This window comes from Ictidomys tridecemlineatus, chromosome 3 (assembly GCF_052094955.1).
Source record: "Ictidomys tridecemlineatus isolate mIctTri1 chromosome 3, mIctTri1.hap1, whole genome shotgun sequence".
In the NCBI taxonomy this organism is placed as follows: domain Eukaryota; kingdom Metazoa; phylum Chordata; class Mammalia; order Rodentia; family Sciuridae; genus Ictidomys; species Ictidomys tridecemlineatus.
In genome coordinates, this window is record NC_135479.1 from 144,706,810 (window position 1) to 144,723,544 (window position 16,735).

The window sequence follows — 16,735 nt, forward strand, 5'->3', positions numbered from 1 at the left end:
CCATTATCATGGACATAATTCCCAAGGGAAATATTAGAAATAGGATTACTGAATCTTACTAAGTTTTTTGACAATTACTTCCAAATTATTAAGATAGCCTTATAAGGTTCAGCATCACTATACCAATTTCATGGGTAAAGAAAAATGAAGGTCAATTATTATCCTTATTTCAGCAACATTTAAAAATTTAATTTTCCTATAGTTTTGAAAGCAGTAGTTATCACTTTATTGGTATTGAAATAGGAAATAGGAAAACCCTGCTAAGCCAATCAAAGAAAAAACAAAGTACACATTAAAAAGAGAAATGGGGGGCTCTAAGTACTAACCAGGAGTTGGCAGACATGAGATTTTCAGTTTCAACACTGATAATATATTTGAAGATCTTGAAAGTAGTAAATGTTTTCCTAAGAAAATACGATCTGCTAAAATTGACTAAAATGAAATAGAAAACCTGCAAAGGTCAGTGGAACAGTAGAAGAAATGCCTCCTGAAAGGTTTATAGCCAGAGAGTTTTGTGGTTGGGCTCACTAAAGCCTTCAAGAAACAGATCACTTCAAGCTCCTTATTTGTAGCCCAAAGGTCATTTCTTTCATGTTCTCTCTCACCTTTATGCATTCAGTTCTGTTGAATTCTTGGAACATTAGTTATTTGGGTTGAAAGGCACCTTAGAGAATATGGAGGCTTCTTGTGACAGCATCCTCGGCAGACAGTCCAACCTCCTTAGGAATGTTCTGGGGAAGGGCATCCACCCGATTGCAGCTGGCCTGGTTGTTCAGGTACTGTTGTCCTTCCTTATATGAGACTGAATCCACCTCCCCTGACTTTGGATCCATTCACCCCTGTTCCCTGTCTGCATGTAGGCTTTCTTTTACTAGAGCTTGTCATTCATTGAAGACAGCTTACTTCCATAACTAGTTCATATGTTCATTCAATAAATAGGCAAGATGCCAGCTGGGCCCTGGGCATTGTCATCACCATGTGGACCTGTCATCCATGAACCATTAGCATGTGACATCTGTACCTGGAAGCATTGTACCAGTGGTGGGGAATGGGACTACCCGCTCCTAGTTTGGACACATTGCTCTGTTTAGAACTTAAATACTGTTTAGAACTTGTGCTTCACTCCTTTTACATGTGAAATGCCTTGTCTAGTTGATAATTTAGAACCTTCCCAAGAAATGTGTTCCCCTCATTTCTTATTTGGACCTTTGTTCTTTAAAACATTGACTCTGACAGCCAGCGTGTTTTACTCCCAGTATTGATGCCAGCTAGTTCTCATAAGCAGCCTCACAGTCATCATTCAAATAATAAATTCAAATTAATAAAAATATCAAGCCAAGGAGAGAAAGAGAGAGTATTGAGACCTACCAGATAAACCATTCATGCTTCTGGATAGCTAGATGTGGTGGCATGCACCTGTAGTCCCAACTACTCAAGAGGCTAAGGTTTGAGGCCAGGAATTTGGGGCCAGACTGGGCAACAGAGTGAGACCTTGTATCTTAAGAAGAAGAAGAACAACAACAAAATCTTATTGATCACCTACTGTGTGCCAAGCATTGTGTTGAGAACTGGTAATTCACGGGTGATCCCAAACCATTGCAGTCCTTTTCACAGGCAGTGACAGTCAAATGCTGTAAGACCAGCAAGAGTTAACTGCATTTGGGTGAATTTTAAATCATGGCAAGGCCCATTGAAGGAAAAACACTGGGTGCCGCCAGAGCATAATAGCGTGGTCTGATTCGGAAAATCAACAAAGATATCTCTGAAGTGACACTTGAGTTGCCATATAAAGATTGGAGGGGAGAGATATCAATCAGCCATCCACACAGTCCAGCCCAGGATTTTGTGGTCCTGCTGGGCATAGAGAACTTCGAACCAGGTGCAGTGTCTGGTCCCTCTCTTGAGTAACTCAGATTGGTAGTGAGTTGTGCCAAATATACCTGGAATCAACAAAAGCATAACCTGTGTGGCTGGTATAAGTGCTGTCATCTCAGATGGCCATGAGCCACTCTGATTTAAAATATTCTCATGTTTCCAGTAAAGTCATCCAAATATCCTTGGAGTTCCAATATTTTGATGTTGAAACTTTTATAACACCAGCTCCTTCTCGCACCTGGAGGCTGCCCATAAATCTCTCATCAGATAATGTGTCCATTTTTTTTTTTATGGCAAATATGGTCCTGTACTTGCTGTAGGCAGAAAGAAATATGGAAGGTGATGTAATGGTGATTAGTTGTCCCAGATTTTCTGGGACAGGCCTGATTTTAAGCAGTCTGTACTGTGATCAGATCAATGTGCACTGTTTTTTTTTTAAAAATGTGATCGCTTTAGAGAATGGCATAAGTGCTGCGGGTTGGGAGTGGGGAGAGACCACAGGGGACTGGAGTAATTGGGGGAGCTCTGTGGGCCTGGAGCAGTGAGGACAGAGCCTGGTTCCACTAGCTATGTATGCTTCAAGGGCATCCACACTGTTCACTTAATGGTATAAAGGGGATATGTTTTAGAAGAACAGAATTATGGGAAATCTGATGTATGACACAACTACAGACAAAGAGAAATAGGAATATCATTTTACCTTTTGCAGCAGGGAGATAACTGAGAATTGATTGTTTTGGGGTTTTACCCTGGCTTCAGGTTATTTTTCTCAGCTTTACAAATAAATGCAACCTGGAGCTCTATCTCTGGTACCCAAGTTCCAGCTATATTTAAAGAACTAGGTCTTCTGCCAGGGGCCAGTAGCAGCATTGATCAGATCCCTGAATGGTGATGGCATCTTTGCCTTAGAGGGGGACTGAGTGAGTCATTGAGGTCAGGGGTACCCTGTTCTGTGGTTCTCCCCTCAGAAGACCCAGCAGAGCCTTCAGAACTGAGAATTCTGACCAGGCCATCAACTGTGTGCATGGCGTGCACATCTACTTTGGTGGGGCAGACACAGGAGAGGCAGCTCAGAAGAAGCCGAAGACCAAGGCAGCATTATTTTTTTCCACTTCTCCTGTCCAGCAAAGGGAAGGGAAAAACACCAACCTTGGAAATGGGACCCTGGCCCAGACCCAGCTCTAAAGCTCCTAACAGAAAATGGTTCTGGAATGAGCCCTGTGCTAGAGAGTGAGCAGCTCTCTGGTCAGAGGCATGCCCCTTTCTTCTGGACTGTGAGAACCCCTGTGCTGCTGAGGCTGTGGTGGACACCCGCATCAGTGAAGTGGCCACTGGGGGACATGGTTGCTGGGAGGCAGGGAGTTTTGTCAGCACTTCCAGAGTCTAGGGCTCCTTGAGAAGCCAAATGGTAATGGTGGGAGTCTCAGCTTTTCTAAGCTAATGTGGATTCTCCAGGGTGCCACAAGTTTATATATTCTTCCAGTACCTACCCTAAAGCCCACCTTTTTTTTTAATATTTATTTTTTAGTTGTAGTTGGACACAAAACCCTTATGTATTTATTTATTTATTTTTATGTGGTGCTGAGGATCAAACTCAGGGCCCCCTCACGAGCGAGGTGAGCGCTCGCTCTACCACTGAGCCACAACCCCAGCCCTAAAGCCCATTTTTTAACAACACAAAATCTAAACTGGACCATCTTATCAGGAGCCACCAGGGTCACTCTCCCTGGGACCCCTCAGGCATTATTCCTCCTTATAAATGGCATCTCCCTGATGTCTCCTAAACTTGCCATGGGACTCCCCTCCCCTATTCGTTCTTCTTCCTGGCTACTCAGACTGGAGATGACTATGACATGTATTTGGATTTTGTTTGTTTGTTTGTGGTGCCGGAGATGGAATGCAGGGCCTCATATATGCCTAGCACGTGCTCTGCCACTGAGCCTGTATGTTCTTTTTTTACCAGCCCATTGGGGCTTCCCACAATTCTGAGTGATCCTCCATACTGAGGCTAAGGCCTCCTCTAGGCTTCTCAGCTGAGAGTCAGAAGCAGAGCTTTCGTCTAGCAGTGGCCCTCATATAATTTCTTACAGCTCCCTATGACTTGAATAGGAGAGCAGAAGTCCAAGCCTTTTGTGGGCCACCTCTTGACCCTGCTCCTTTGATGAGGGCTGCTCTAGGAGGTGGGAGAAGGGCTACATGGGCTACAAAGCTCCAGCCACAGGAAACCCTCATGCTTCTCTCACAGCATAATTAGCTGGTTTTGAATCCCCTCAACCAGCCAGAGGTTGAGCAAGCCAAAGCCAGATCCCAGATCCTGCACCCCAGCTTTGGGACAGGGAAGGTGGCCCAGCCACTGGCCCTGGCTGCTGCTTGTTGAGCCACCACCTCCGTGCCAACTCAGCAGGGCCGCAGCCCCTACTGATCCTTCCTCCCTGAGGATCACATAGTTGAAAAGGACATTGGCAGGACAGGAGAAAGGAAAGTTTGAGTTTTGTTTTTAACTTAATAACTGGGCAGCTTTTCCCTCCATTTCTCCAGATGCTTCTTCATAAAACAGATTTCAGTGGCTTAGACTGGAAAGCCTAAATCTGCTTTAAATGAGGGTTTTGAACTAGGGCTCACACCCCTTTGGTGTTCCCAGTGCACCAACAACAATCACCCAGAGAACCACCCTACATGGGTTGCCCACAATAGGACTGCCCTTGAGGGTGGTTGGTATTTGTTTCTTCTCTTTCCTGCGTCCCCAGGGCCCTGCCCCAAAATTCCTGAACAATAGCTCGTGAGAGGGCTGTGCCTTGTGGAATTAAATTGGCAAGAGCAATAAATCAGGCACAAGTGACTGAGGAGAGCTGCTCTGGTGAAACTGGAACTATTCCTGGAGGGAGCTTTGCCCTAGTGGAGGAGCCCTGGGGCTCCTCTGAGGCTGAGCGTGCACTCCCTTAGTTCACCTTCCTAACACCAGCCTCTGCTTGAAGTGGGCAGAGCTGTTGGGAGCTCTCTCACCTCTGGTGTGAACTTCAGTGGCTACTTTTTACAAACCCTCAGCCTCCAGCCCCCAGTCCTCAGCCCCCAGCCCCCAGCTTGTTGGTCACCCTGCCCCACTTCCTTTGGGGCAGACACTGAGGATTCCTGCTCAGCTTATAGAAACACCTTGTAGAGCCTGTTCCCTGCCCCTGCTCCTGCCTCTGCCTCTGTGTTCCTGTAGTCCTCTGAGCCGGCCTCCTTTACAGCACCAATGGTACAAGCTCCAGTAGACGGAGTTACTCCCAGGTGGCCCAGAAAGAAGGCCTGTGTGGCAGGAATAGTGTATTGAAGGACAGAAAACAGAGAGAGGAGGTGGAGAGAAAAAGGCAGGGGCCAATACTATTCTTAATACAATGAGAAATCATTGGAAAGTTTAAAAGCAGAAATGTGATTTTGGTCTAATTTATGTTATTGTACTAGAGGTAGTGTAATATTTGGCAAAGAGATAAAAATACAGATAATGAGTGCAGAAGAGTTACATATTTATTTCATTTATTTTATTTATGGTGGTAAAATAAATAACATTTGCTGTGTTAACCACTCTTAAGTGTGAAGTTCGGTGACACTGTATATTCACTCAGTGTTACCATTGTCACGACCCATCTCCAGAACCCTTTTCACCTTGTAAAACTGAAGCTCTGTGCCCATTAAACAATAAATTCTTATTTCCCCTTCCTCCAGGCCCTGGAAATGCCATTCTACTTTCTGTCTCTGAATTGGTCTACTGTAGGTGCCTTACAGTAAAATGGATCATATGGTCCTTGTCCTTTGATAACTGGCTGGTTTCACTTAGCATGATGTTTTTAAGGTTCATCCTTGTTATAGCATATCCAGAATTTCCTAATTTTATAAGGCTGAATAATATTCCACTGAACAAATACACCACATTTTTCTTGTCTGTATATGTGATAATGGGCATTTAGGTTGCTTCTAGTATTGACTATTGTGAATGTTAATAGGAACATAAGCATCCAAATACATGTTGAAGTCTCTCTACCTTTGATTCTTTTGGCTACATACTGAGAATTGAAACTGCCAGACATATCATAATTGTATTCTAATGTTTCGAGGACCTGCCACACTGTCTTCTGTAAGGCGGCTAAACCATTTCACATTCCCACCATTTCAGTTTCTCCCTAACCTTGCTCTTACTTGTCATTTTCTGTCTTTTTAAAATAATGCCCATCCTTAAAATTGGCTTTTAATGAAAGAAATTGAAAACTTATAAAACCTATCAGGACAGATACTGGGTACAGTGGTGCATGCCCATAATCCCAACTACTCAGGAGGCTGAGGTAGAAAGATCACAAGTTGGAGACCAGCCATAAGGACAGAGAGACTGGGGAGAGACAATAGCAGATGAGATATGTCAACAAATTGGTGGACAATGGAATAGGAATTGACTGAGTTGTACTTCAGCTTTCTATGTTGTGTCATGCATGTGGTTAGGGGAGTAGTAAATAAAAAGTAAAGCCATTTTGTGCCAGAGTTCCTGAAAAACAAAAAACAAAAAAAAAAAGGGAAGCATCTAAGACTCTCAAGGCCTGGGTTGTGGAATGAAGCTGAAACTGAAGGACAGTTTAATTTTTTGTTTTTGTTTTTTGTAAAACCAGATTTTTGTCTAATCATACTTCTGTCCAATAAGGACCAGTTAGGCCCCCAGATCCTCTCCCATTGCCCACATACCCCCAAAGACGGTAGGTTCCCAGGTGGAGAGAATCACTTTAACCAAGGTATATCTGTAGGCAGGGGAAGGCATCCTGTGCAAGGGAGAAGTGCTGAGTGGAGTGTTGATAAGACCCTCAGGCCCTCCCTCACTCCTTGCCCTAAATGCTGATAGACAGGCTTAACTAAGTGCCCCTGCCCCGAACCCTTCCCCCCCCCCCACCAAAACAAGAAATAGCAAGGTTCCAATCATCTCCAGAGAGAAGGTCCACTGATCCTGACAGTAGGGGCTTCTTACTGTGGAAACGCCCCCATCCCCTCCCACGAGGTATCTCATTCCTCACTCACATATATGTACAATCAGTGGGGGATAATCAGATGTCAAAGGAGGCCTCTGTTATGGAAGAGCCACAAAGAACAAAACATTAAAAAGGAACCAAGTAGAAGCTAAAGGCAACAGAGAACTTCAGAGAGACTTTGTCTCACCTCAGAAATCAAGTCAAAAGAGATGGCTCTAAACCATTTTGAAAAATTGAAAAATAAAGGGCTTTTGAAGTTAATAATAACCAAAATAATATAATAAATTTAGTAAACTGGTTGGGAGATTAAAGTCAAAGAAATCTCCCAGAGAAAATTAAAGACTGAGGTGGAAAACAAACAAGAAAAGAAATGTCAAGGGTCAATCTAGTAGGGCTGAGAGCCAGCTTTAGGAATTCCATGAAGAGAACATGGAAAACAATAGCCAAGAGAATTATCAAAATACAAAAGTTTTTCAAAACTGAAAGATATGCATTGCTAATAATGAAAATACCTGCTATGGGTACAACTTGACAATGAAGCAAAGACCCACACCAAGTCCAATCTATACTATCAGAGATGAAGAGAAGTTCTCCAGGTTAGGAAGGAGACACACACACACACACACACACACACACACACACACACCACAGACAAAGGGTCAGGCGAATCAGTATGGCATCCTGCCTCTCCACAGCAACTCCACTGCCAGAAGAATTACCTTCAGATACCAGAAAATAACCTTCAAAATCCTGAGAAATTATTATTATTATTTTACCTACAATTTCAGACAAAAGTCTGACATTTGAGTATAAAGGTAGAATGTCGACATTTTTGGAACTGCCAGTTCTGAAAATGTTCACCTTGCAAGCATTCATTCTTAGGAAGTCACTGACAGACATGTTCTAACAAATTGTGGCATACACCAAGAAAGAGGATGGTGAGGAATGTCCCAGGATCACTAGGGTATCAAGCCTGGTAAGCATCCAGCTTAGATTGGAAGAGAATGAAAGAATGTTCCAGGAGAGGCATCTCCAAAGGAAAAAAATAAAAATAAAAGCAACAGATGAGTTATCTGATGTCCTTGACCACTATTGAACATTTGTAGTCCTCTGGAAAATTTGGAGGTACTTTAAAAATGAATTAAACAAAACGCAAAGCAGTTAGTAACTCCAGGAAAAAATGAAAAGTTCAAGAATGTAATATAATTGGCCTGCATCTCTATTTCCATTGTCCCTTGCTGGTGCATCTTCCCAAAGGGAAGAATGCTGGGTCCTCACATGGTGGAAGACAGAAGTGCAAGAAGAATCAAACTCTTTATCAAGCCCTTTTGTAGGGATTTCTAATCCCATTCACCTTCACACCTCTTAAGAATTCTGCATTGAGAATTAAGTTTCAATGTGAATTCTGGAGGGGACAAAAACATTCACACCATAGCAGAGGTAATGCCTAAAGCTAAAAGAATAAGTAGTAGTTGTGTAAGGTTGATGTTTAGAAACGATAGAAGAAAATACTAGAAGAAATGTCCACAAGAGATTTTTTTAGGTTTTTTTTTTTTTTTTTTTTTTGGTACCAGGGATTGAACTCAGGAACACTCGACCACTGAGCCACATTCCCAGCCCTATTTTTGTATTTTATTTAGAGACAGGGTCTCACTGAATTGCTTAGTGCCTCGCTTTTGCTGAGGCTGGCTTTAAACTCACGTTCCTCCGCCTCAGCCTCCTGAGGCGGCCTTATGGATTACAGGTGTGCTCCACCACACCCATCCAGAGGCCTGCTTTTGTTATGACTGACAGAACCAATTGACATTTTAACCATGTATTCATATAGTTTTGGTGAGAATGAAAATATTTTAAGAATGATTGTTTTTTTTTTTTTTTTTTTAGCCAGATGGCCAGCCAGACACTGAAAGTGCACAAGGAACAACTTTTGATTTCTTCTTGGACATAAACATTTCTGGCATAATTTGTATCTATGCAAATCAAGATGTATTGGGGAAACTGGAAGGATGGAGCAGACATTCTGCCCTTTTAAAGTGACATTTTCATGTGGTTGTTCTTTGCCACATGTGCCAGATTATTTTCCAACAGAGTCACTGAGATTGTCTCCTGGCCATATTGATGCAGGTGGCATAAAAGATCTTGTTCCATTTCCCCATCTGCTCCACTCCTTCCCTCGAAGCCTCCACCTGGCAGAGCCCAAGCAAAATGAGCACTTTGTGTGGTTGACATGCGTGTCAACACAGGTGTTGGATCAGAAAGGCAGCCCAAAGAGACCACAAATTCTGAAACAAAGCCAAGACGGTCAAGTTATGATGTTCTCAGATTGTTGGGATCCTTGGGTCAGTTTTGCCCATTTCTGCTTTCAAACAGATGTACTGCATGTTCTCATAGCACAGGGCCTTTTCAGGACAATCTGTGGACAGTTTCTCAGTCTTGTGGCCCCTGACTCTGCTGATTGGGGTAATGGGCTCTCTGTGGCTTGGAAAGTAGACTTCTGCTCCATCCATTCCTTCTACCTATGAAATATGTCTCTGTCTCCAGGTAAAATTATGACTGGCTAGGAAGTTCAGATTTATTACTCCAGATTTATTTCCTTCCCGACATTCACCCATGCTCTTTGAAATTCCAGGGCTGCATTAGTCAGTGAGGCAGAAATCCAGGGGAAGGTTCCCATCTTGAAAGTGCACATGGTATTACAGGAAGGGAATAAGAGTGGGGTAGGACTACAGACTGAATATTTGTTTTAAAATGTAATTTATTATTTGTAATGTTATTTTACATAAAAATAAAAAAGATCACTTTTCAAGCTGGTGTAGTTCTTTAAATAAAAATAATAAACCAATGTAACCAGAGCAGAAGGGGTTCTGAAAGCATTAAGTTTTTACCTAATTAAGGCTGTGATGCCTTGAAATTTTTTGTGAGGAAACGAGTTGTGTAGATGGAGCATACCAAGCCCAGAGGCGAGATTTCTTAGGGCAAAAATAATTTCACACTGTTAATAAAGCTGGGAGTTGAACAGATTCCAGGGGGCCTTATTTTAAAGAATTCTTATCTTTAAAAAAGAGAGAGAGGATCTAACTTTTAGAATCTATTAATGTGATATTGTACGTTTGCCATCTCATTTGATCATAAACTTTTCCATGGAAATGGATTCTGGTATCATCCCCATCCTAGAGACCTGGAAACTGAAGGCCAGGTAAAGTTCAGCAACTTGCCCAAAGCCAGGCAGCTGGTGATCCAGGCAGCCAGCATCCAAAGACAGGTCTGTCTGACTCCAGAGCCCATATACTTATCCGAATCAGTTGAGACTCTTGTTTGTAAGTGATAGAAATCAACTGCAGCTTGGTTAAGGAAAAAAGATGTATCATCTCAAGTAACTGAGTGGATCAGAGACCATCACAACTCTGCCAAGCTGCGTCTCTGTTTCTTCTCTTCTTCTGTACATATGTGAGCTCTTATTCGCCAGATGGCTTGCTCCTCTTGAGTACAGGCAAGAAAGTGAGGGGTGGGAGTGGGAGAGGTGGCCTCACTTTCAGGCTCAACATTTTCCCAGCCCTGTTCTCCCAGGATCCAGAGGTGAAATTGCAGGGAAGATCTCTGATTGGCTGGCTTCGATCACATGCCCATTGTCTGAGACCTAGTACTTTGGCCAGGGGCAGCTCGCAGAGCCCACTGGACCTTTCCACCAGACCCTCATGCAGTGAGTTGAAGGGAGAGAGGACATTCTCCTTAAAGGGGGGGTACGGCATTTACCCTGGAAAGGTGAGAAGACACTGAGCAGATCAAAATCAAACCAAATCACAGCATTAATTTGTTAAACCTCTATAGTGCTATATGCTTCTTATTAATATCTCAGTATGTCTGAGAATGTTTCTCAACTTGGTAGCAGAAGCTGGACAGTGATCTCCTGGGGCTACTTCACCAGCTAAAGACCAGGTCCTTGGAAACTTGTGGTGAGAGGAAGTGAGGCCAGAACCCCAAGCTCTATGTAGAGGTTCCAGGGACACTAGAGTTCCCCAACCATCCTAGAATGACTGGAATGCAACCATGTTTTTACATGAAAACCAAGTAAACAAGGAATTTGAGGGGGAACAAGGAATCATCAGTGTGAGAAGTTCCCCATTACACTTCAAATCCTGTCTTTCTTGGGCTGCTTCAAAGGGTTTAGATGTTTGTATCATTAAAGGGGAATTAGAAAATTGCATGTGTTGATAAAAGAAAATAGACTCCCCCACCCCCAAAGATCCAAAAGGGCTTGCAGTGTCCCCAAGGCTGCCAAGCTATAACTTGCCTTGTGTTGTCACTGAAAGAAACAGGAAGTCCTCAGACTTGCAGATGCAGGGGGCAGGGGTTCCTGTGTCTCCATCACAGGACAATAAAACATGCCATAGAAGTGAGAGAGGCAGAACATAGGGAGCCTTCAGCCTCTGTCCCTGGAGACCCATCTGCGTTTGCCAAGCCTGTTGGAGGGACGCTTCTGCACATTCTGATTTCATCTTTCTTGGAAGCGCTTTTGTCCTCACTGTTTGTCAAGCGGGGCTGGGGGCGGGGAGTAGCCAGCAGTTTAAGTCTCTCACTAATTGCTGTTTTCAGCGGGTATGATCTCTGCCTGATGGATTCTGTGGGTTCGGTTGAGGCTTTTGACTCTTGGCAAGGGGATTATTCTAAGCCTTAATTAAGTGCCTGCCCGTGAGGCCGAGTGCCAGTTGCTGACACAGACACAGGCTCCGAAGCTTGGACATGCCCTGCCCATGGCTTGCCCTTCACTCTTCACCCTTTTAATATGCCCACGAGATAAGAAGATGCACAGACAGTTTCTGTGGTCTAATTTGTTTTGGGGGGTTGATATTTTCATTCTTTTTTCTGTGCAGCCATGACCATTTATCACCTGAGTGAGCTTATACTCAGATGGGCAAAGGATCGATGCTCCTTCAACCACTTCCTCAGCACCGCTGGTTCACTTCCTGTTCTTCAGTTCTTATATCACCAGTCCTCTTCTAATCATTTATCTTGGGCTATTGATGTATTATGAAGAACCTGCCTTGGAACAGAGCGAGAACTTTGGTGTAGTGTGGGGAGTGGGTGAGTGGGTGTGTGGGCAACACAGTATTGCTGAGCTGGCTTTGTCAGCATGGGGAGATGGCCCATCTCTCAGGCTTCCCGCATGTCCCCTCCTCCAGGGTCAGCCTCTCCCAGCATCCATTCAGTGACTCAACCATCACATAAATACTTAGCAATACCCGCTTCAGGCCCTGAAGATTCCTTACTGCTCAGTCTTCTTTGTGCCTCTTCCCCATCCCCAGAGCCCTCCTGGGCTATTTCTTTCTCTCTGGCCTTCCATCAGTCCTGGTTGTTCCCTTTTGGTCTCCCTCCATCCCTGATGTGGGCAGATCCTCAGTTCCTTCTTCCTGCCCAGCCCTGGCTGATAGTTGGTCCACTGCAGCTGTGCTGTGCAGCTGTGTGGGCTTGCAGTGTGTGCTCAGGGCAGGGCCCTTCAGGGACAGAACACACACACAGTGGGTCCCCAAAGTCAGTAGGATCACCACCTTTCTACTCACAAAGCTTGGAAAAGGCAGATAGATGAGTGTGGCTTGGAGTCCTGGACGGGCTTTAGGGACAAAGACCCTGCTATTACTCTGGGCTTAGGCTGTAGCAGACCATTCAGGGTGATAAGGAATGGGTCAAAAGACCCTGACATGTTAGGAAAAAAAAAAAAAAAAAAAAAGACTTGGTGCCCTTGAGGATGATTCCCTTTTAGTAACTGAGTAAATCTCAAGACAACACCAGGTTCTCAAAAATGTCTCTCAGAGTACAGAGCCCCCAGATTTCTCCTTAACCATCCTCACACACAGAATGAGCCCCACTCCTTTTAAAGGCCCTTTGAGGCCATAAAGGTTTTTGAGGACATTTTATGGAGCTGGAGCACAGTTTTACTATTTAAAATTATTATAGGGATCATGGTTACTAAATCTTTATTTTTCTGACAAGTTGTTGGTTATGCCCTTGATTGATTTGAGACCGAGCTTCTGTTCAAGAACACAACCTCCAATTAAATGTGATTGCTGTGGCAAAAATATGATTCTCCCCATAATGACCCTTTTTGGGTCCATTTCCAAAAACTCGTCCTGGTTAAAACTCAAAGCTGCCTATTCATGTTGGTGAGCAGTCCCGCTGTGGTCACTTGGTGTTCCCATTCAGATGATTAGAGGGTGCCAAGGCTGTGGGCTGGGCCCAGAGGAGAATGGAGGGGAAAGGAAAGAATTCCCCAAGATTGGGTCACCATTTAAAACCAAATACTTTAGAGATGGAGGGAACCTTAGATATCAAGAGCAATTTTCTCTTCAGTGAAAGGAAGGAATTACAACCCAAAGAGGTGAGGAAGCCGGGCCAAGCCCAGGCTCTCAGGCCCTGGCTCTCATGCTGTCTCCTCGGGTGTCGTGGGCATGCACAGGCCCCACTCTGGTCTTGCTGTGAATCCAGGAGAATGGCCTAAGTCTTGCTTATGGTGTGACCATTTCTTTTGTGAACCCTTCAATGTTCTCCTAAAGTGGATAGAAAATCATGCTTTAATCTCTAAGAGATTTAGGGTCCATTAGGGGTAGACACTTACCACTGCTTTGGTTCTACAGAACTTTTCTCATCAAAAACACAAGTTTATATACAAAGAGCCCTGGAAACAGCCACTCAACTTTTAGACTAAACTTAGGGTCTTAAATGTGCCACTTAATCTGTCACGTGAGATCCCTGGCCAACCACCCAGGCCTCCACTCTTCTCTCAGCTCTGTGGAACGACAACATGATTGCCTTTGTGTGCTGTCATGGACACTCTTGGTGTCCCACCAGGGCTCCCTTAACCAGGCCTATTCCTACTGCCCTGGGTGTTGGCAAGGTTCACAAATAAGGTCTCTGAAGCCCTCAGGTTTTCTTTCTGGATAGCCCAACCTAAGACACCTCCCTTGTAGAGTTGTGAGAGTCAAATAAGATTCTTTATGTGAGCCGGGTGCCTATAATCCCAGCACTTGGGAGGAGGATCACAAGTTCAAAGCCTGCCTCAGCAACTTAGCAAACTAAAAAAAAAGAGGAGATGGGCTGAGGATGTGGCTCAGTAGATAAGCCCCTCTGGGTTCAATCCTTGGTACCAGAAAAAAAAAAAAAGGCTCTTTATGTGGGAGGTCCTCTGAAAACCAAAGTTTCATTGAGTCTGTATTCTCTTATTTAAAATTCTCATATTTAAATATTCTCATTTTAAATCCCTAGAGTATTTATTTTAACAGGGCATTTCAGAAGTAACTTGGGGTATGTGTAGACAATGAGGAGAAAAGAGAAAAGGACCTAGGGATCACGTCCCTGAGGTCTTGAAGGCTTGCAGTATCCCCAGTTAATCATTGATGCCTCAGGGCCTGATGGGCCACTAAGCTGGCCTGCAGGGGGCCAGCGTGCTTGCTGCTGGAATGCTAGGGCGCCTTTGGTGCTATTAATGATTTATCTCCTCCCACTTGGCCAGCTTGGCACCTTTTTTCTTGGAAGCTGAAAGGAGATCTGTTTTCATCTAACAGGGTGTAGGAGAAATAAAGATGATTTGCAAATTCACTACCTGACCAGCCTCCCAAGGGGCTTCCTACTGTAGAAGAGGGCTGCCTTAGTTGTTTTCTGAAAATGGAAACAACAATGCTTTAATGTGGGTAGTCATTATCTAATGTCCTGTTAAATGAACCTCTATATCAACATACTTCACAATGACATGATTTTATATGGGTGTGTGGATCCCCAGGCTGTGTGCTGAGCTCCCCTGTGAGCCGGTATGATATCACTCCCTGATCTGACAGAGGAGACTCAGCTGAGGTCATTGGATACTTTCTTTGTAAATGCAGCTTGGGTTCATGCAGTGAATTTTGCTTTCCCTTTATCTGCATCCATTCTCTCTTGTCTTGGAGTGGATACATGGATCAAAGCTATGCTACCACTATTTCTTAGCACAACTTTATTCTCAGGAGACTTCTATGGTGTTTTCTGTGCATTTTCCAGTGCTCAAGTCCCCAATGCTCTGTCCTTGACTGTGCATTGTACACCACACTGAACCCTGCTCCTCCAAAGAGTAGTCCACCCTGAGAAACCTGCTGAGTTTCAGGTGTTTGAGGCCTCTGGGGAACTTACTTTCTTTGAAACTCAAAGGGAATTCTCTTTTTGGAATTTATTTCTGCATTTCCCCTTCTTCTGAGAGTTGTCCTCTCTTTGAATGACTTGCTCTGAGGCTCAATGAGCCAAGTACTTCAGAAAGTGCCGAACACTTCGTGCTCAGTCGATACCTGCTACAAACTATTGTTGGAAAAAGGCAACAGTTCAGTGCAGCACTGTCCCAGGATACCATTCGAGGCATGCGTGGAGTTGCCACTGTTCCAGTAGCCACAGGAAAACGGTAGAGGCAGGTGAAATTAACTATTTATTTAAAGCAATATATAAAAAGCACTATGTTTTCAACATGTAATCAGCATTTCTAAATTATCGAGATTTTTTGAAATTTTTTTGTAGTTGTAGATGGACAGCATGCCTTTGTTATATGTGTGTATTTTTGTATGCAGTGCTAAGGATCAAACCCAGTGCCTCACACATGTGAGGCAAGCACTCTGCCACTGAGCCACAACCCCAGCCCTAAATTACTGAGATCTTGTATGTCCTTTTATACTATCTTTAAAAGCCAGTGTGTAGTGTATGCCGACAGGGCAGCTCAGTCTCCCCAGCCACACTGCAAGTGCTCCATTGCTGTGTGTGGCAGGTGGCTATAGACCTCCCTCCACCAGGCCAGTTCCAGGGACCAGCAGCATCAGCAGGGTTAAGAGTTTGTCCCAAGCTGCAGAACCTCCAGCCAGACCTGTACAGGTGGAACGTGCACTTCATTAGGATCCTCAGAGATTCTTCCTGTGTTAAAGAGTAAGAAGCACTGATTTAGAATCCTCACGCTCACTCTGCACCAGCCCTCCATCCCTGCAGGATTCTGATTTAATGGGTCCAAGCTGGAGTATGGGCACTGGCATTCTTTGAAAGTCCCCCCCCCCCCCAACATCCCAATTTGCTTTCAGACTTGAGAATCATGTGTATTGTGGCTCTGGAGCCAGAATGCCTGAACTTGCCACTTTCTATTTTTGAGACCTTAGAAAATTACCCCAACTGAGGACATAGCTCAGTTTGGTAGAGTACTTGCCTCACATACTCAAGGCCCTGGTTTCAATCCCCAGCACCACCCCCCTCAAAAAAAAAAAAAAAAAAAAAGGAAAGAAAATGACCCAAACTCTGTACTTCAATTTCCCTTTTCTATAAATTGGGGATAAAAGTAGTTATCTCTTTGGAGGGTTGTTGTGAGGCTTAAATGAGTTAATGTGTGTCAGGCACTCAGGGAACTGGCACAGAGGGAATACTCATGAGATATAATCTCTCCCCCTTTCTTCTTTTTCTTGAAGGTCCGGGGTTACCCAGAACCCCAGGTGACATGGCACAGAAATGGGCAACCCATCACCAACGGGGGCCGCTTCCTGCTAAACTGTGGTGTCCGAGGGACTTTCAGCCTTGAGATTCATGCTGTCCATGAGGAGGACAAGGGAAAGTACACCTGTGAAGCCCGCAATGGTAGTGGCACCCGCCAGGTGACAGTGGAGTTGACAGTGGAAGGTGAGTCTCGGAAGGCAGAGCCCTGCTGGGAGCTGAGTGAGCTTTCAGTTGCCCAAGGCCTGCAGCTCCTGCCTCTGCCCTCTCCTAGGATGTAGAGGGACTGACTTATAAGAGAAAGCACACCCCATCCTCGGACTCGGGACATCCATCTTAATGGGAGGCATGTGGTCCCCAAGAAAAAGGGAGGCACCCCTGGACTGTCAAACTAG

General features: G+C 44.4%; 1 protein-coding gene across 8 annotated transcripts in view; it reads left to right on the plus strand.

The window, feature by feature from the left end:
* The window catches only part of Mylk (myosin light chain kinase), a 246,743-nt gene that overhangs the window by 97,279 nt on the left and 132,729 nt on the right, over positions 1-16,735 (plus strand). For all 8 annotated transcript variants that reach the window (XM_078044102.1, XM_078044103.1, XM_078044099.1 and 5 more), the window contains one exon: positions 16,319-16,526. In XM_078044102.1, coding sequence (XP_077900228.1) covers positions 16,319-16,526 — 208 coding nt within the window. The remainder of the gene's footprint in view (positions 1-16,318; positions 16,527-16,735) is intronic.